Here is a 22,273-nt window from a genome sequence, read left to right as displayed (position 1 = left end):
TTGGAAGCAGTTGTGAAGTTTCAGCATGCATGACTTCTCATGTAGGCCAGCTAACATGCAGACCACAGCAGAGCTGGGAGGCTGAGGGCGTCGTGATGTGGAGCACGGAGAGGAGAACTGACTCAGAGAGGAACTGGGTCAGGAATTACACTCCATGTATCTACGATGGACATCACATGACCACGTTACGTTGTGGCACGACTGTGGTACACATATGTAGATGAGACACAGATTATCCAACGAAGATCCACGTTGGGTTTTAAAATGTTTGCCTACTGTAATGTTGCTCACCAGGACTGAGGTGCACTGTGGGTAATGGGGCTGTCGGTTGTCCTAGGGCTGGGCGATATAACGATAACGATAAATATCGCGATATATTTTAATAATCGATATCGGGAAAAAGGAAATCGAAAAGAAAAAAAATGTTGTGACCTGCAACAGGGCAGTTTTAAAACCAGAGACAGTGGACAGACTTGTCTTTCTTGCCTGCAACTTAAAGTAATGGCTTTGCTTGTCCAAATGACAATACTGACCAAATTGAGATTTCCTTTTCTCTTGTCCATTTATTTTGTTTGCTTTCTAATTTAAAATACAGTTTGAATGAGACCCACGGTTGCAAAATTACAAAAACACTTTTAGCCATTTAAAAAGATAATGTTTATTTAAAAAAATGTAAGCACATGTATTGGTCCTGTTGTTCAGCCTCACAATGCTATTTGATAGTAAATGTGTTTATATGTCCCACCCTCTGGCCTCTGAAGTTGCTAATGTCTTTTTAATTTGGGCCTCACAGGGTTAACCTCTTAAGCCCGAGATATACAGTAAAAGTGTATATTTTCAGCATTACGTTTGTTTACCAATGATTTTAACTGTTATAACTTATTAGTGAAATATAAGATTATAGAAATCTCAGGGCATTGAGTCGGAAACCGGCGCATATTGACAGGAGGAAGTGGCACAGCCAAAAGTGAGTGTAGTCTTTTGAAGGAAGAGACTCAGGGCTTTTGATTTCTAAAAACTACCCTACCCAGCTCACACCAGCCCATGTCAATCATCTGACTTCTGGATTTACTTTTTTATTTCTCTTATTTTTTGGGATTATCTCCCACAAACCTGAACGTTATTGCCATAAAACAGAACACAGTTAGTTTCTCTACCTTTCTGTGAACGTCTTGCAAAAAACGGTGTTTCAATACGATGAACAATGGTGGAGAAATTTACATTATAAAAAAGATGGCAGAATTCAGTACTGTATCTACAAAACCTTCTGTTTAATCATCTTCCCTTTATTCATTTGCCTAGATTTTTCAGGTCTGGTCAATTTTAGCATGGTGTTATTCACAGTCAAAGATACTTTTTTTTTTAATAGAATTATTCTCCTTTGGTTCATTACAATTTACTCAAGCCTAGTAACAGACACACTATTTCTGACACTGATCCATATGTCCCTAGATTCAGATACCAAGAACATGCAAATGGACCATTTAAAAAAAAAATTGTAAATGTTTATTCTACGTCCTTATGGAATGAGTGACATAAAAAAAAATATATTCTAATTATTATAATTTGTTTTATGGATGGAAGAGCCGCACATTGACAGGCAAAGAGCTGCATCCGGCTTGCGAGCCGCGGGTTGGCCACCCCTGTACTAGTCTGTTACAGTACCTGTAGACTAGAGGAAGGTGTGTGTTAAGGCTGGCCCATATGGCCAAAAATGATATCACGATAACCAGGGTACAAAATTGTTAAGACGCCCAGCGCCATTGGCTTGTAGATTTATTGTTTGACGATTAGAATTTAAGGTCTGCCCGCCACCTGGCGGCTAACAAAATACACTGCATGCATCTACCTCGGCCGGCAGGTAATGGGTCGTCTGTGCCAATATGATGCGGCGGTGGTGAGTTGAAACTGTGTGTGTGTGTGTGTGTGTCACGTGTCCGTTCTAATGTTTACAAACAATGAACCTTTAAATGTAAATGAGATGCCCTCTGCTCACGAGGTCAAGTTTGTAACATGAGACGCACATGAGGTCTTTAGCCTACAAAAAAACCCTGCAATCGCGTTTTTGATTGTGCTCTGATATTTTACTATTTCGCATTTGATTTGACCAAATATGTGGAGGCATATTCCCTGCAACAGGTTCAAAGATAACTTCACATGTATTGGCAATTCGTTTCCTTATATCGCTTCCTCCAGGGTTCCAACTTGTCTTGACAAAATGCAACCCTGCTCAGCTATGGAGAATCAGCGCTCTCTCTCTAGACTAGAAAGATGCACTCAGTAGAGCACAGATGTCCGCCAGGGTGGCAGCCACACATAATAATAATAATAATAATAATAATAATAATAATAATAATAATAGATTGGATTTGTAATGCACTTTTTGTTCACTGGGATCCCAAAGTGCTACACTACATGGTTAAAACAGTTAAAAAAAATAGAAATAAAATAGTTATTAGTAAAACAAATAAAATAAAATACAGAATAAAAATAAGATAAAAATAGAACACAGTTAATTAAAAACATAGTATAAACAGACAATTTAAAAACAAAAGCGCAATAAAATTAAAATAAAAAGCTAACAGTCAAAGGCCTTTTTGAACAGGTAGGTTTTCAGGCCTGCCTTCTCTCTCTCTCTCTCCCTCTCCCTCTCCCTCTCTCCCCCTCTCCCCCTCTCCCCCTCTCCCCCCCTCTCTCTCTCTCTCTCTCTCTCTCTCTCTCTCTCTCTCTCTCTCTCTCCTCTCCCTCTCCCTCTCCCTCTCCCTCTCCCTCTCCCTCTCCCCCTCTCTCTCTCTCTCTCTCTCTCTCTCTCTCTCTCTCTCTCTCTCTCTCTCTCTCTCTCTCTCGCTCTCTCTCTCTCAGTGCATGCTGGGAATGAGATTGGAGAGGTTGGAGATTGGAGGTGTAGTGAGTTTTTTTCTATCTTTATCTGTCTATTTTGTTAATTTGTTTATGGGATATTGTATTATAGTGTAGTGTTGGGTTGCTGTGTGTTTTTGGTGTGTATAGGGTTAAGTGGGAGTGTTTTGTTTGTTTGGCAGTCGGCCAGGCTGTGTTGCTGGCTGACGTCAGACGCCAGTATGGAGTTTGCCAAAATGAGCAGGAAGCATGGTGTAAAGATTAATGCTTCTAATGTGTCCGTAGAGGATTGCAGCTTGGCAATAGGTAAAGTCGTTGGACATAAAAGTGTGAAATCAGCCGCGAGGATGAACGGTGGAGTTGTCATTTTCCTAGACTGTCTTGAGAAGGTGCACTCGGTTGTTGAATCAGGAATCAATATCGAGGATGTGTTTATTACAGTGGAGCCTCTCTCCACACCAGGCAGAAGGATTAATATAAATAACATCCCGCCGTTCATAAGTGACGAAGTACTGATAAATCAACTTGCAAGATATGGGAGGATAATTTCCCTGATAAGAAAACTGTCATCTGGATGCAAATATCCGTTGTTAAAACATGTTGTGTCACATAGACGCCAAGTTTTAATGATTCTCGAGAACAACAGAGAAGAGATTGATTTGGTTTTAAAATTAAGAGTTGATGATTTTGATTACGTCATTTTTGTGAATTGAAAGTGTTTCAAATGCGGGGAAGAGGGACATCTAGTCCGAGATTGTGTGAGGGAAGAGGGGAGAGGCGCACAATCTCAGCCTGCGCGCAGTGCAGCAGGGACAGTGATCCCAGCCGAAGCTGCGCGTAGTGCAGGTGTAGAGAAGGGAGGGGTGGGAGCTGTTCCCCCCTCAGAGGAGCCTCAGCCCCAAGAGAAGAGTGTGGAGAAGGGAGGAGTGTGGCAGAGCAGAGCTGCGAGCAGTGTCAACAGTGTCCCGCTGCAGACCGTCAGCAATGTAAACAGTGTCCCTTTGCAGACCGTCAGTAGCGCAGCAGATAGTATCCAGCTGCAGGGTCACAGAACCGGTGTAGCAGGTACGGAGCAGATCCTTGGTACAGAGGAGGGGGGAGTGAGGGAAGCTGCCCCCCCCTCAACTAGTGGCGACTGTGGGGTAACGGGGTGGTGCGGGTGGTGCGGGTACAGAGGAGGGAGGGGTGGGAGACGCTGTTCCCCCCTCAACCAGTGGTTGTGTAGGTAAGTAGGGCTGACCTTCGATTTTTTTTGGCAATCGAAGCTTCGGGGCCGAGCTTCGATTTTAATTCGAAGCTTCGAATTTAAAAACATTTTTTTTTTTTTTTTTATAATATTTTTTTTTTTTTTTTTTTTATCTTATGTTGTGGGACTTGTACAGCACTTTGGTAAACTTAGTTGTTTTTAAATGTGCTCTATAAATAAAGTGGATTGGATTAATGAATTAAGTAGCCCTTTTCGTGACTGTGACACAGCCAACACGGCTGTGTGATTTAATTCAAGGTGGATCGCTGTTGTCGTTTGAACAACTTCAGATTTCATGGGAACTACCAATCCCCCAAATCAAGAATGTTTAAGATGAATGAAGTAAGATTTAGATTATTTGAAATATGGCCTGTGTAGACTAAACTATGCACAGAATTATGTCAGTCTACAAGGTCCGGCAATGTAGACCTTGTAGACTCCACTACAGACCAATTATCAGTGAATGTTCATGCATTTTTAAGAAGGGCTACTTCCACAAAAAAACAAAACTCACCAAAACATCTCAGTAGCACCTTATCTAAATGTTCTATTTCATATATGGAGATTCATATTTATTTATGTATTGCATGCATTTCTACATTTTATTTCCTATTTTGTTTATTCATCCCAGTATCTTTCTTTCTTATGTGTGGAATTCTACAAGGCATTTACATTCACATTTACATTTAGTCATTTAGCTGACGCTTTTATCCAAAGCGACTTACAAGTTCTGTACGACAAGTCATCAGGAAGGGCACAACTCTATCAGCTGAGTAACAATATTCATCAAAGTGTTGCGTGTTACAGTGTAGGTTAGTTTATTAGGACAAGTGCATGACAGTAAGGTTAGTTAGGGTTAGATTTTATTTTTTTTATTTATTTTTTTTATTATTTCAGATAATGGTTGAAGAAGTGCGTCTTTAGTCGACGGCGAAAGATTGGATGGGATTCGGCTGTCCTAACTGGGGTGGGTAGTTCATTCCACCATTGTGGGGCAAGGACTGAGAATAGGCGTGTAGGTGGTGTATATGTGTTTGAGGATGATATCCTTCAAACAGGCAATAGTGATGATATAATTTGGGCAGTGCTGAGCTGGGTTACTTTCCTCCAGTGTATTTGTCCCCCGGCCCCACCCAATGGCCCCATGCACACACACACACACACACACACACACACACACACACACACACACACACACACACACACACACACACACACACCGAAGTAAAAAAAAATAAAAAATGTAATTATTTCTTTTGAATTTCTGTATTTTTGTATTTTTATTTTTTTAAACTTCGATTTTTTTTTTAATGTTCGAAGCTTGTGCCATCGAACGAAGCTTCGAAGTATTTAAGACAGCCCTATAGGTAAGGAGGTGGGAATCAGAGATGCTGCCCCCCCTTGAAGTGAAGTAATAGGGGAAAAGTTGAATGTGGTGGACAATGTACACAGTCAGACAGTGGATGGCGTGGTGGGAAGTGATGGAGGGGTGGGCTCTCAGGATAAGGAAGGAGTGACAAGTTTGGTCAAAGAGAGTCAGGAGGGTGTAGAAGACACAGGTTCCTCTCAGTCCAGCATGGACGAGGATGAGGTTGAAAAACAATGGGGTGAGATTGAAAAACAATGGGGGGATGACATCTCAAGTGTTGAGGAAGATGAGTTCCCAAATGCTTCTCAAGTGTCTGATTCACAACGGAAAAAATGTTATGCAGTCAGGCAGATACAGAAGTTCCTGCACACAACAAAAAAATTGAGAAGTGTCAAAGTGGAAGATTTTTTTGAAGATTTGGAGATGTTTATTTTTTCAGCAAGGACTCAAATGAGGTTGAAGAACAATGAGTTCCAGGACGTTTTTAGACTGAGAAAAATTGTGCAGAAGCTCAGAAAACTGGATAATATAATGTTACCATGATAATGGAGCTTCTGATGTGTGGAGCCCGGCTGGACATTCAGGAAGGGAGTAGACCTGGGCTTGGACAGTGTCTGCAAGCAGTTGGGACAATGACACTGAAAGATGTTGTGAATGTAGCCGGGTCAGAGGAAGTGGCTTCTTTATTGGGGCTGAGGACGGCCTGTCACAACAGGGTCTGTCTGGACGATTGGACTGAAGCGCGGAGCGTCGGGGAACAATACCTGTTGCAGGATTATTTCGGTGGAACGGAAGGTCCTGATGAAGGGGATCTTTTTTTTTTTTTTTTCATGAGCTGGATATAAAAACTGACACAAATGGACTGACGGGACCCTTTTGGGTTGCTCATATGTTGTTCTTGATGACATTATGTGTTGAATGGAAGTATGGATACTTTTTTTGTTTGGGTGGAGCTTCAATGTTTTTTTGTTGTGTTGCAGAAGGACAGGTGTATTTTAGCATTTTTTTTATTGTGAGATCTCATGTGGTTTTAAGTGTGATGGGGACACATGTTGCCCGATATAATGTTTAGTTAGTTGTTTAATTGTATTGACATACACATTGTACATTGTAATGAGAATTATGTAAATAAATGTTTTTCTAAAATCAAAAAAAAATCTCTCTCTCTCTCTCTCTGTTCAATGATTTAAAGTGGCCAAACGTTACAATATAAATACTAATTGGATTTTTGGCTGGTAAAAAATCTGCCCGGCTGGTAGTTTTTAAAATCTACCAGCCAAATGGCTGGTAAGTCAAAAAGTTAAGTTTGTTCCCTGACGATAACAATATGATAATGTCATATCACTCGATAATTATCGATATTGTTATAAGTATTAATATTTTTTTAATAATGTTATTTATTATTATTATTAAAAAAAAAGTTTATTTTGCAGCAATTATTTGTCGTTGCTGCCATCTTTAATAATAATAATAATAAATTCAATTTGTACCGCACTTTATATTTGTGAAAATCTCAAAGTGCTACAGGAGATAAAGATAAAAAGTTAAATGAATAAAACAATTAAAATGAATAAAACAACCAATGAAATGGAAGAACATAAAAAATTAAATAAAATAATAATAAAAATGAATAGAAGTACAAATAAAAGAGAAATGCATGCAAAAGCCTTGTTAAAAAGAAATGTTTTTAGGCCCCATTTAAAAGCCTCGACGGACTGTGGTGCTCTCAGGTGGATGGGGAGAGCGCTCCACAGTCTGGGTGCGGCAGAGCAGAAGGCTCGATCGCCCATGGTGTGCAGCTTAGTCCTGGGGGCTTTGAGGAGGTAGGCTGTGCCGGAGCGGAGGGAGGATGAGGAGGACTGGGGGGTGAGGAGTTCCTTGAGGTAGGCAGGGGCACCACCGTGTACGCACTGGTGAGTGAATGAATGAATGAAAACTTTATTTAACAGATTGCAGAATGGGTACAATACAGTACGGCTCAATACACACAATTGTTAAGGGGATGCAGACCAGTGAAAGACGTTTGTCTTGTTTACATCAGGGTCCCCCATTTTCAATTCAGTGAGGAGGGAGACCTTGTACTCGATCCTGTGTTCCACGGGAAGCCAGTGAAGTGATCTGAGGGTGGGGGTGATGTGATCATATTTGCGCACCCTCATCAGGATCCTAGCAGCGCTATTCTGGATGGTTTGCAGTTTTTGAATGCTTTTACTAGGGATCCCGATGAGTGCATTGCAATAGTCCAGCCTGGAGGAGACTAAGGCGTGGACGAGTTTCTCAGAATCTGCCAGGGTGAGTGAGGAACAGAGTTTAGTGATGTTTCTGAGGTGGAAGAGGTGTCTTGCAGAGGTGTTTGATATGAGTTTCGTAAGTGAGGTGGGGCTCCATTTTCACGCCCAAGTTGGTGACAAGGGTGGAGAGGGGAATGTCCTGACCGGAGAAGGAGATGGTGGTGATGGTGGATGACCGGACCTGGTGTGGGGTACGGATCAGCATGGCTACTGTTTTGGAGCTGTTGACCTGGAGAAACCTGTGGTTCATCCACGCCTTAGTCTCCTCCAGGCAAGCGGTCAGTGTGGGGGGTGATGAAGGTGATGATGGTGTAATCCGGATATACAGCTGGGTGTCGTCAGCGTAACAGTGGAACGACACACCGTGCCGGCTGATGATGTGGCCGAGGGGGAGCATGTACAGGGTGAACAGCAGGGTGTTTAGTGTTACATCCCCTCACACTCCAGTTCTCAGGAGTTTGAAAGCTAAAGTAAACGGGCTTCTCTGCTGGCTGTGGCTCCAGGGGAGTTGAACAGTTCTGGCTCTGCTAGTTTCTTTTCTATCTTTTGGCGCTTTTTTGTTGGACAAACCACCGCACATGTGCACCGTGACTCGTGACTGGAGACTAGCTCTGCTAGCACACATAGCCTACTGTGTACAGACGGTTTCAAACTGTATTTTAAATTAGAAAGCAAACAAAATAAATGGACAAGAGAAAAATAAATCTCAATTTGGTCATTATTGTCCTTTGGACATTAACACATCCAGCGGCAAGAACGGCGAAAGTCGTTATTGCCCGCCATGCGTTGAACGCCAACAACGTTGAACGCCAACAACGTCGTACGCCGTTTTTTAAATCAATATTACATTTTTTCGCCATGGCATTCATAATTCATCCAGCCAACCTCCGGAGCTGCAGCGGGACCCTGAATGAGATTGCAACGCCTCAATACCGCCGCCTGGTGGATGGTCGGGAGAGTTACACTCTCAAAACCGGAAGTTGTGATCAGTGCGTCAAGGAAATCCTTCCGGCAGTAATATCTTGCTACGAGACTACAGACAAACACTGGCGTGCATTTGGATCGCTTCCATAACGCAATAATCGATATGATTTCGGCGTTTATTGCGCCATACAAACCGGAAATGGATCTAGGTGATCGGCGTCAAATAATTGGGATCTTTTTCTTCCAGTCTCATCGGCGAACGGTAAGAGGACAGTAACGTCTGATCAATATATCAACCCATACTACATAAAGCCGTTACTGACGATAAAGGAATTATAGACGACCCCCGCCCCCCCTTTCCTCCACGCATGATGAAGCATAATGTATACCGATCATATACATTTACATTTTTTAATATAGCGTGTATAGGAAAGAAACGGCAATCGATAATCTATCATATGCGTTTAGGCCTATAACTAGCGTTTTTGGAATTACAGCAGAAAAGCTTATAAACATACTTATATTCAAGACGGTATTAACACAACAATGTATGAATGAAAAAATATAACGTTCCCACATCCGGAACGATAGATAATTGATGTTGAATGGGCCATAGTAATGTCAATATAGCAATACAATTTAAAAAGTTATAGCCCTGCAAAGAAGGTAAACATCTCCATAGGCTTTCAACGGTGGCAGACTGGCTATATTGATGGGTACAATGAGTCAATGTGTTAAGCCATTACTTTAAGTTGCAGGCAAGAAAGACAAGTCTGTCCACTGTCTCTGGTTTGCAGGTAACTTTTTTATTTATTTTTTCTCTCTCGATCGATATCGATTATTAAAATATATCGCGATAATTATCGTTATCGTTTTATCGCCCTGTGTGTGTGTGACAGACATGTTTTAAAACCACCTCTCACAATGAAAAAAGTAATTTGATGATTAACACGTGTGTTTGTGTTCCAGGAGGCCCTACAAAGGATAATCACCACGCTGGCCAATAAGAATGAGGAACTTCACAACTTTATGGAGACACTAAGCCACTCCCTGGCAGGAGTTCAGGTACGCTGCAACCAACAGACTATTATATAAACCCCTTCCACACATAGTTCCTGGTAAATTATGGGGATAACACTGCAAGTGTTTTTCGCTATTCATGGCGTAGGGCTGGACGGTATGGTCTAAAATATATATCACGGTATAATTTGAAGCATAGACGGTAACGGTATATATCACAGTATATTCATTTATGTTTGACAATGTAGAGAGAGAGCGAGAGAGCGTGGTGTAATAGATTTGAGTTTGAGGTTTAAGCGTCCTAAGTTGCCGTAGTTGATGATGTCACACCAGGATGTCATTGTCAACACACAGAGTTGGAAACGAGAGCAGCCCGATGGATAAAGCGATATAAAGAAACGAATAGCCAATAAATGTTATCTTTGAACCTCTGTTGTCAAGCCTCGTCAATATACCCCCCCCCCCCCTTTCCTCACTAATGAAACTGGTGCCGCGGAGTCACGTTAGAACGTTAGCTTAGCGGCTAACGTTAGCCCGTTGCTGCGCTAAAGCAAGTCTCCTCTCAGCCTCCTTAGCCAAATTGAAATGCCCAAACTATATGGCAAGGTCCGTGAGCAAGTGGAGAAAAACTCAGTACAATTAAACACTATGCAACGACCACTGCAAACGTTGAGTGAATCGTCAAGTAACATTAACGTCATTGCTACTGCTGTGACTAGCTGCTCTAGTCTACCGGTCACAAGGTATGAAGGTATAGTCAAAATCCATACCATAGCGCAAATTCATACCGTGTATACCGTCCACCCCTAGTGTGTGCTGTTATTCACACATACAACTCCATTCAGGACATGTGCTGTTATTCACACATGCAGCTACATTCAGGACATGTGCTGTTATTCACACATACAACTCCATTCATGAAGTGTACTGTTATTCACACATACAACTCCATTCATTAAATGTGCTGTTATTCACACATACAACTCCATTCATGAAATGTGCTGTTATTCACACATACAACTCCATTCATTAAATGTGCTGTTATTCACACATACAACTCCATTAATTAAATGTGCTGTTATTCACACATGTATCACATGTATCATGACATGCAGCTATATTCAGGACATGTTATTATTAGAACATTGGTAATTCTAGGTAGAGTTGTTCCGATACCGATACCAGTATCGGAAATGCCTCTGATACAGCCTAAAATGCTGGTATCGGTATCGCCGAGTACGCTTCAATTCTATGCTCCGATCTCATATGACATAATTTCCTTCACCTCCTGCTGAGAGTGAGCATTATAAAACAAACGTGTTTTTAATCAACCGTGAATTAAAGTTGCTGACAAATGAATAAAAATGACAAATCAATGCTGTTTGTCATTTTAACACTATGGGTGCCGGCCAGAAATCCGGAAAATGACTGTGGATTGCCAGCGCTATTTGTCTATGGAGAAATTCCCCTTCTTTGCAGGGCTATAACTTTTTAAATTCTATTGCTACATTGCCATTATTAGGGCCCATTCAAAGTCATATATGTATTGTTCATTGTGTAGCAACGTTAAACTTTTTCATTCACAAATTCATAGTAAAGTATGGTCTAATGTATAAGTATGTTTTCATCTCTTTCTGCAGCTTTCTCCAGAACGTGATATATAGCCCCAAATGCATTATATTGATGATGAAATACAGTTTGATGGCAATCGGGGCGATATAAAAAATTCCAATGATCTACGTATGATCTGATGATGACCGGATGGGCGGGGGATCGTTTATAATTCCGTGGGCAGCGTTATATCATTCATCTAGTGTGGGTGATATGTTCATCATAACAGTTTATATGGAATACGATTAAAAATAACGCTGAATCTTACCGTATCCTCCTCGCGCCGTTGGGCGATGAGCGTGGAACAGTCATTTACCTATTATGGTATGTAGAAATATCGGGTCCATTTCCAGCTTGTATAATAGTATATATGTCCAAATCATGTTGTTTATCGACTTATTGGCAATCGATCGCTATGTATTGTGTCGAGATCGAGTCCCGGGAGCCAAACAGAGTGCCCGGAAGTAATATGGCCGACCAGCACAACCTCCATAGCACTTCCTGTTTGGCGATTGCGCCGATCGGCCACCAGATGGCGCTCCTGAACCGCCAGAGAGCTCAGTGGGTCCTCCTGGTGGATCTCAGGCCAGCGGAGGGGAAATATGAATCCGATCGCAGATTTTTGAAATATTGATATAAGGACGCTGTACAGCGTCCTCCGGCAACTTGAGCATGGCCGGGAATGACGCTGTACAGCGTTTCCCGGCAGTCAAAGTGTTAACAGCAGATACTTTCTTAAATGCCATCGTCCTGACAGAGCGGTGTGACGGGGAGCTCTGATGTGTTCGCTTGCTTGTGTTAGCATTAGCTGAAGAGCTAGCTGAAAAGTTAGTTTTAGCTTAACGTTACCTTGGCTAAATTTGGGGCTATTCATAATCCCGCAATAATGGCTGCAGACCTGCAAGCAAAGTACAGCAAGTTGGCAAAGGAGTATTCCAAGGTAAATAACTTTTTCACCAGTAACGTTACATTGTCTTTCCATCTAGCTCACATTAACGTGGCTAACCTAACTGTCGTCACTGATCGACCTCTCTCACACATGCACGCAATTAATGACATGTTGCGGACAGCCATACATACCGGTGACAATGTTTAGCTTTTAGTGCCAAAGGATAAGAGTCTGAGCCAGAGTCTCAAAAGAGAATGTTCGATATTTATGGTGCATTAAAAATCACAACATACACGTTACTACTAGCCAGAGCCTCTGCTACTAGCTAACTGAACCGGAGCACCTGGATAGCAAGTGCAACAACATATAACGTCCGTGCGGAAACCAATGTCCCAACAACCGTTCCGTGGGTGAACTCATTGAGCATAGTTGTCAATTAACACTTTGAATGCCAGCCACGCTTTTTGTCATTAGTTCATGGCGTGGAAAAAGTATAAACAAGCGACTAATTGATCAATTAAGTCTTGTTTTTTTGTTCCTGACCCTCTTATCACAAGCATTGCTTTCCTCTGTCAAGGGGGTGGGGCTTGGGACAGGCAGTGGACTAAAAGGGGGTGGAGCTTGGGATAGGGCAGTTGACTAAAAGGGGGTGGAGCTTGGGATAGGGAAGTTGACTAAAAGGGGGTGGGGCTTGGGATAGGACTGTTTACTAAAAGGGGGTGGGGCTTGGGATAGGACAGTTTACTAAAAGGGGGTGGATCTTGGGATATGGCAGTTGACTAAAAGGGGGTGGAGCTTTGGATAGGGCAGTTGACTAAAAGGGGGTGGAGCTTGGGATAGGGCAGTTGACTAAAAGGGGGTGGAGCTTGGGACAGGGCAGTTGACTAAAATGGGTGGGTCTTGTGATAGGGCAGTGGACTAAAAGGGTGTGTGGCTTGATATAGGGCAGTTGACTAAAAGGGGGTGGAGCTTGGTATAGGGCAGTTGACTAAAAGGGGGTGGGGCTTGGGATAGGGCAGGTGACTAAAATGGGTGGGGCTTGGGATCGGGCAGGTGACTAAAAGGGGTGGAGCTTGTGATAGGGCAGGTAACTAAATGGGGTGGGGCTTGGGATAGGGCAGGTTACTAAAAGGGGTGGAGCTTGTGATAGGGCAGGTGACTAAAAGGGGGTGGCACTGGGGCTTGGGACAGGGGCGTTATTTTTTTCCGTAGCCGCATTTTGCGGAGACGCTCTCTGATTGGCCACTTCATGTGACATGTGCGCCCAATTGTGTGACGCCTGTTTCTACACCGGTTAAAGGCCAACTTGCAGGTTAAACCCTACTCTGCAATTATGGGTAGTTTACATCATTGGTATCTAATTTAATTATAATTTTTTTTCCATTTGACGCCGGAAATGCCACTCAGAAAGGGTTAAAAAGGTCCACGCACGAATAACATGCACGGAGCAAGTCAAAAAGCTTATCAGACACTAGCAGGGCTGTGACGTCACTTCAGGCAACTTATGCTTTATGCCCGTCCGGGTCATAGTACTACTGGCTATATGGCTCTTAGCAATATGGCTACTGTCGTGAACCATTTTAGATCGGGGCTTGTAAAAGAGTTTTGGGAACGAGTAAAATGTGCAGGTCCTCTTCTCAGACCTGTGGGGCAAAGCACTGCACACGCATCATGCAAGCTAGCAAGCTACACGTCGCGGCATGTTGATACGATAGCCCCTTTAGCTGCACTCGCGGCTACCAAGCTAAGCTAAGCTATGTTAGCTGCTAACGTTGTATACACAATATGTACAACAACACAATGATCAAACACCTTATAACTACTACTATTGTCGTGTCCATAAGTTCCATGGCAGAATACTTGTGAGGACACGGATATACAAAGAGGAGAGAACCATTTTAAATCAGGCATTGTTAGGAGTTTCGAGAATGGCGGCTACCAAGCTAAGCTAAGCTACGTTAGCAGTACAGAATATGTACAACGACACAATGATCAAACACCTTATAACTACTACTATTGTCGTGTCCATAAGTTCCATGGCAGAATACTTGTGAGGACACAGGTATACAAAGAGGAGAGAACCATTTTAAATCGGGCATTGTTAGGAGTTTCGAGAATGGCGGCTACCAAGCTAAGCTAAGCTACGTTAGCTGCTAACGTTGTATACACAACAATGTACAACGACACAATGATTTACATTATTACAAATATGGTAACGTGGTTGTGGCTTTTACAAATAGTGGTTAGCTTTAGAGATGAATGGCTATGATCACGGAGCAATAGTGTTGGGTGAAACGGATACATTTTCATTCATCACTCCTGGGCTAGTAGTAGCAAGGCTCTGTGCTTCGTGCCATTACCTGTGTGTGACTCTCAGAGCCCCTCGATGCCCTGCACCTGATGTGACGTCAGCATTAAGATGACACACGCATGTTATTGAACCATGGATTAAAATATGCATGTGCGTGGAGCTTGTGGTTTGGTCAACAAAATGTTTGATAAAAACGCTAAAACTGGGTCAATTTTGCAATATTTTTTCCTCTCTTCATGAAAGTCAGCGTTGGCCTAGTCACATTGTTTATTGAACAAAAATACAACCTGCAAGTTGGCCTTTAACACTTTGAATGCCCATCACGAGATATCTCGGGTTATCAGCCCGCCCCCTGAATGCCCATCATGAGATCTTTTTTTAATTAGCAATCTGAATTCATATTTCATCAACCGAGTCTACCGTTGGTAAACTCAAATCAAATCAAATTTATTTGTAAGGCCCGACAACACACGTTAATGTCCCCATGGGCCGTACATGTCTTCTTTAAACAAGTCAAGAAGAAACATAACAATAAGTCAAGAACAGAACAAGAACACCATAAGGTCCAACAAATTTAAAATAAATGCAAATAAATGAAAGAATGCAAGCACTCCCAGACATACCCCACACGAAGGTAAGGAAAAACTCACTAAAACCTAACAATAGGGAAAAAAATTAAATAATTAAAATTAAATAATAAAAATAATAAATAATAATAATATAATAAAATTAAATAATAAACCAGCTCAGATGTGAAAAAAGCACCCCCTATCGTCTCCCAGATGGTAATGCACCCTTTTGGATTGGACTCAATGAAAATGGATGAGAAAAAAAAACTCCGGAATCCACATTTTACTTCTCATGCATGTAACCGGAGCCGATCAGATTCATTGTGGACCCTCAGCACAACGTGTAATATGTCTTTTACAGTATATGCGTTGGATCAATAAAAGGATCGGTTTTTGGAATGGCGATCAGGAATTGGAATAATCCATTTGGATACCATCTGATCTCAGGTAAGGAATCTATTTTACCAGTCTTAGGATAATCAGACCTGTTTTCACGGAGATATAAGCTGTTCCCCTATATGTGATATGGCTGTTAGACTGTGCGAGCGATCAGGAACTAAGAGAATCGATTTTCAGCTTGCGGCACCAGCGTGCATACGTACACATTATACTATCGATAATCTAGCATTTATTTGAAAACGATTCATAAATAGGCCGAAAAATTACAACGTTCTAGAATATTACAGTACAGGGCTTTTATCACAGATTCTTTTTTTCCCCCTTGAAAACGAGGGCTTTTCAAAATGCTATAAAACGGAAATGAACCGATAAAAAAACAATCCGCTTCGACAATGTTGACTGGAAAATTAGTCATTGATAAGCGACGGGCAGATTAGACACATAGCCATAATTTAAAACATAGATTAGGCGATATTAATGCTAACATTGAAGTGGATGGTGGGCATTCAAGCACTAAATGTGCGCCCCCTGCTGGGCACTGAAAGTGTTAAGCTTAGGCACTCTTTCGAAGTTGGTTAAGGTTAGAGTTTGTCTTAGAGCAGGGCGATAGAACACCAGCCCTGATTCCAAACTCTAACCTTAACCAACTTCGAAAGAGTCGCCTAAGCTTAACCAGTGATAAACTAGGCGTTAGGTAGTTTGCATGCTGTTAGACCCGGAAACGGGCAAAGACACAGCTCGTCACGCGATTGGGCGCACATGTCAGTGGCCAATCAGAGAGCGTCAGTCAGTGGCCAATCAGAGAGCGTCTGCCAGAAATGCAGCTACGGAAAGAAATAACGCGGGACAGGGCAGTTGACTAAAAGGGGACAGTACGAGGTAAATCTAAACAAAACATTTTTTGTCACCCTGTCATCATCTTAGGGATACGATGCCAGTAGACTTGGCTTTAACCAGCAGCAACAAAATATGAAGAATCACCCACCTTTTTTCTAATAATAATATAATATAATAAGAAATAAAATAAGAAATAACAATTCAGTACATTTATATCTGTGTTTAGTTTCACTAAGTTAGGAAATTAATGTTTTAAGTCGAGCCTGATGTTGTGCCTTGCACAAAATAATGATCCCAGTCTCTCCCACACAGTGAGGCATACAGTTTATTAATTGAACAATGGGTATCGGATCGGTACTCGGTATCGGCCGATACCCAAAGCCCAGGTATCGGTATCGGGGCTGAAAAAGTCAGATCGGTGCATCCCTAATATCTGCTACACTCGGGGGACAATGTCAGCTGTCACTTCAAACTTCCAGTAACAAGAATCAAAGAATTGGAGATGTGATGGTGTGTGTGTGTGTGTGTGTGTGTGTGTGTGTGCGCTCGTGTGTGTGCGCAGGTGAACTCCAGCCAGGTGGTGTGTGACTTGGAGGAGGAGTTTGATACACTGTTCTCTATTCTGGAAGAGATGAAAGAGAGTATGACCAACAGCATCAAGCAGGAACAAGCCAGGAAGCAACATGAACTACAGGTGTGTACTTCTTTATACTGTGTGTGTGTGTGTGTGTGTGTGTGTGTGTGTGTGTGTGTGTGTGTGTGTGTGTGTGTGTGTGTGTGTGTGTGTGTGTGTGGTGTGTGTGTACTGTGTGTGTGTGTGTGTGTGTGTGTGTGTGTGTGTGTGTGTGTGTGTGTGTACTGTGTGTGCGTGTGTGTGTGGGTGGGGCCGGACTCAGATGCTGTTAATGTTTCTGAGGAGATCATCTCTGACCCTACCATCTCCGTGAAGGCCACCATTGACATCTGTGGAACGTGGCATGAACTGCCACTTTACCAATGCCCGTGGCCATCTCATGTCGGCACAACAACGTCAACACTGGACTGAGCTTAAACTGCAAGGGAAGCTTGCTTGTCTCCCTGCCGCTGACCTCTCTGTCTCGCACGCAGTTTAATTTTTTTTGCTATTGATGAGAGCATCATCATTTTCACTTTAAAAGCTAGGCTACAGGTTTTACCATCGAAGCTCAACCTTTCCATCTGGTTCCCTGGCAGTCATAGCCCACACTGCATACACCATGGTCACGAACAGACAACAGAAACCATGTCTCACATGACTCAATGGTTGTCATGCATACAAAGGGCTCTACATTTGTAGGCATGATAGGATCGTGGATCTGATTGCAGACAGTGTCAGTTCCACACTCGGGTCACCTGCAACAGTGCTGTATAAGCACACCAGTGTGAAGCCATGTATGTTCAATCTGTGTAGTGACAATTCACTGTTCTCTGATATTTCAGCAAACACCCCCGATGTTGTTATTGTTAATGAGAATAACAGAGAGGTTCTCATCCTAGAAGTTTGCTGTACATTTGACTACAGTCTAGATCTAGAAGAATCCTTTACAACCAAAATGTTGACGTATCAACTGTTAGAGCATACCATATCACAACTGGGCTACAACTGTAAACGTTTAGTCTTCATATTTGGAAGCCTGGGTCATGTTCATAAGTTGGGTGTTAGAGGCCTTCAGATGGCCGGTCTTCCGAAGGGAAGAGCCAAACAGTTAGCAAGATATTGCTCAGTGTCCGCTATTATTGGCAGCCGTGCAATTTGGAGAAGACGCTGCTATCTTTACCCATGAGCTGTGTGTTGATTGTCAGGTTCATCATCCTATGTGTGTGTGTGTAACTTTGGTTGCCATTGCCAATTTGGTCACGAATGTATCAGTAGTGATGCACGATATATCGGCCGCCGATATAATATCGGCCGATATGGCAGTTTTTTTACACATCGGTATCGGTCCGATATCAAGATTGGGCCGATATTAACCCTTTATCTGCCGGAGATTATTCTCATCTTAATCCCTTCTCTGCCAGTACTGTAAATCTATGGAGATGTTCCCCTTCTTTGCAGGGCTATAACCTTTTAAATTATATTGCTAAATTGACATTACTATGGCCCATTCAACATCAAGTATCTATCGTTTAGGATGTAGCAACGTTCTACTTTTTCATTCACACATTCATACTAAAATACGGTCTAAAGTATAAATATGTTTTTATCGTTTTCTGCAGCTTTCCATAGAACGTGAGTTATAGCCATAAATACATATATTCAAATGTAGTTTGATACCGATTGACGTCAGATTAAAAATTTCAATTGTACAAGGTCCTAAACGTCATGACTCATCATCTGATGTTGACCGGAGGGGGGGGGGGGGGGGGGGGGGGGGGGGGTCGTTTATAATGCAATGACCGACGTTAAATGAATCATGCAGTATGGGTGATATGTTGATCATAGCAGTTTGTATGGATAATAATAATCAAACACGCTGAAACTCACCGCAGCTTTTTCTGACCATTGGGTGATCAGCGTGGAGCAGAAAGATCGCTATTATGGGATGTTGATATATGCAATCCATTTCCAGGTTGTATAATACTATATACGTCCAAATAACGTTGTTTATTGAGTTAGGGCAACCGATCGATTATCCAGTGTGTCGAGATGGAGCCCCGGGAGCGATAGCGAGTGGCCGGACGAAATATGGGTGAGCACCACTTCCGGCCGCTCACTTCCGGTTTTGGCAATTCGCCGATCGGCCACCAGATGGCGGTCTTGAACCGTTGGAGAGTTGAGAGGAGATCTACAGCACCCGTCAAGTCTCCGTGGGTGAAATATGATTGCCATGACAGATTTTTGAAATATTGATCTCAAAGACGCTGTACGACGTCATTGGCAGATTACGCATGGCGGAGAATGACGTCGTAACACGTTCTTGGCGAAGAAAGGGTTAAAACAAATTATTATTATATTTTTTTTTATTTTTTTTTTATTTTTACATGTTTTGGCCTTAAATAGTTTCAAAATATCTGTAATTTCTGAAAATAAGTTACAAAAGTAAAAAAAAATATGCGTTTTGGAAAATAGCTCTTTATTTGATTATCATAAAAAGTGTTTTCTATACAGAGATATCGACATCGGTAAATATCGGTATCGGCCAGAACAGCAATATTAATATCGGTTATCGGTATCGGCCACAATTTTCACATCGGTGCATCACTAAGAATAACCCACAATGTAGTGCACTGATCATATTTGTGTCCTTTAAACATTGTCTTTATGTGGACATACTGTAAATAAAGATTCTAAATGTGTGCATGTGTGTGTGCGTGTGTGTGTGTGTGTGTGTGTGTGCGCACGCCTGCCCGCGATGTGGAATTTCCCATGACTAGTAAACTCATGACGACACCGGTATTACCGGGGATACCAGACATTTTACAAACAGACACTCAATATCTGTAGAGCGCTTACTTTGATCTTTAACGTTATGTGGCTGTGTCTGTCTGTTTTTAAATTCATTTTCAATGATTAGTAACTAACTAAATGGGTTTTATTTCACCATACCAGTATATAGGATATAATAGGGGTGGACGGTATAAACGGTATACGGTATAAAACGGTATGAATTTGCGCTACGGTATGGATTTTGACTACCTTGTGACCGGTAGACTAGAGCAGATAGTCACAGCAGTAGCAATGACGTTAGCGTTACTTGACGATTCACTCAACGTTTGCAGTGGTCGTTGCATACTAGTGTTTAATTGTACTGAGTTTTTCTCCACTTGCTCACGGACCGTGCCATATAGTTTTGGCATTTCAATTTGGCTAAGGAGGCTGAGAGGAGACTTGCTTTAGCACAGCAATGGGCTAGGGCTAATGTTAGCTAAGCTAACGTTCTAACGTGACTCTGCGGCACCAGTTCCATTAGTGAGGAAAGGGGGGGGGGGGGGGGGGGGGGGGGGGGGGGGGGGTGGTTATAGTGACGAGGCTTGACAACAGAGGTTCAAAGATAACTTCACATTTATTTGGCTATTCGTTTTTTATATCGCTTTATCCATCTGGGCTGCTCCCGTTTCCAACTCTGTGTGTTGACAACCCTGGTGTGACATCATCACCTACGACTAGGGATGGGTACCTTTCACATTTGAACCGATACCGGTACCGGTACCTGTGAATCGATACCGGTACCCAACGGTACCTTTTTTCGGTACTTTAAAAAAAATAAAAAATAAATAAAAAAAAATATTTTTTATTTATTTTTTTTTTTTTTATTATTTTTATGTCAACGTTCACACGCACAATATATGCTTACCTAGGATTTGACTTGATTCAACAACAAAGCAGTCGGAGCAATGACAAGCCGAAAACTGTCGAAATTTAATTTACCTACCTCAGTCGTAAAAAAAAATCCAAACTTCAAATAACTACAATTTCGACAGTTTTCGGCTTGTCATTGCTCCGACTGCTTTGTTGTTGAATCAAGTCAAATCCTAGGTAAGCATATATTGTGCGTGGTGAACGTTGACATGAAAAGAAAAAAGTAAAAAAAAAAAAAAAAAAAGTAAAAAAAAAATGAATAGATTTTTTATTTTTTTATTTATTTTTTATTTTTTTTTCGGTTTCTCACTTGATTCGATACTCGGTAGTACCGACGTGTTTCGGTTCGGTACCTCAAAAGTACCGAATTCGGTACCCATCCCTACCTACGACAGCTTAGGACGCTCAAACCTCAAACTCAAACCTATTACATCACGCTCTCTTGCTCTCTCTCTCTCTCTCTCTCTCTCTCTCTCTCTCTCTCTCTCTCTACGTTGTCAAACATGTACACTAAAGTTAAGTTATGTGGGAGTTTTATTGTGTTTGAGTTGTTTTTGTGGGAAAGAAACCTCCTGTCCTGCTGTAGTTTTTATTTTCACTTTGTGCCGCTTGATTTGATTGTATTTCATGAAAAAAGTGTTTTTTTAGAGATGGAAGTAACTTGAGAAAAGGTTTAGCATTTTTTTATTGCAGTTTTGCACAATAAATGTTCTTAAAATACCTCTGTACTATGTGAAATATGTCCTAGTAATACAAGAGTACAGTAATAGCTGCCATACCAGTGTTTTACCCCTTCAGAAGCATTTATATAGACATTTTAAAATAAATGAATATACGTGATATATACCGTTACTTCAAATTATACCGTGATATAAATTTGAGACCATACCGTCCAGCCCTAGGATATAGATTTAAACTAGGTTTCTCCTTTAAGACCAGGTTTAATGCATCATTAAGAGGAATAAAACGGGTGTTAAATGTGTTTGTTAGCAACACTGTCCTGGATTGTCAAGAGAAACTCTTGACCTATGACCTCCGTACAGCAGGGGTGGGAGGTGAACAGCGGGACTACGTCAAGGTGGATCACATGGTGAGCTGCCGGCACGAGGAACAAAGTTATCGTGAGAAAAACTGTTGGATCACTTTCTTAAAAATAACTAAAACAACAAAAAAAAACGTTCTTAAAAAAAGTTTAGACAAACGGTGGCAGAAATGACCATCTACGGTACATGGCCTCAAAAGGTTGCCTGTTGCTAGTTCATCATGGTCTTAACTGTCCGTGGCCTCAGCCCCAGAAACCCTCCCAGTTTGTGTGCGTGTGTGTGTGCGTGTGCGTGTGTGTGTGCGTGTCTCTGGTGTGTGTGTGTGTGTGTGTGTGTGTGTGTGTGACATCATGCTGCTGGTGGGGCAGTTTGAGGCCAGAGGACTGGTATCCACTGAGCAGGAACAAAACCCCAGCACTCACACGTCACAACACAGATTAACGGACCGACTCACTGAGGCTGGCTGCCCCCATCAACACCCCAGAACCATCAGAAATCACCAACCATAACATACAGATGCATTAACCTCTTAACGGCACCCAGAAAAGTGGCAATTTTTAAACCTGAACTTGAGGACTGCATACTTT

General features: G+C 42.0%; 1 protein-coding gene across 2 annotated transcripts in view; it reads left to right on the top strand.

Moving 5' to 3' along the window:
- The window catches only part of fsd1l (fibronectin type III and SPRY domain containing 1-like), a 172,501-nt gene that overhangs the window by 81,573 nt on the left and 68,655 nt on the right, over positions 1-22,273 (top strand). For both annotated transcript variants that reach the window (XM_084324470.1, XM_084324469.1), the window contains exons 2-3: positions 9,659-9,754; positions 16,888-17,019. In XM_084324470.1, the coding sequence (XP_084180596.1) occupies positions 9,659-9,754; positions 16,888-17,019 (228 nt within the window). The remainder of the gene's footprint in view (positions 1-9,658; positions 9,755-16,887; positions 17,020-22,273) is intronic.

This window comes from Notolepis coatsorum, assembly GCF_963971535.1.
Source record: "Notolepis coatsorum genome assembly, chromosome: 11".
Taxonomy (NCBI): domain Eukaryota; kingdom Metazoa; phylum Chordata; class Actinopteri; order Aulopiformes; family Paralepididae; genus Notolepis; species Notolepis coatsorum.
This window is presented reverse-complemented; position numbering and strand designations above follow the sequence as displayed.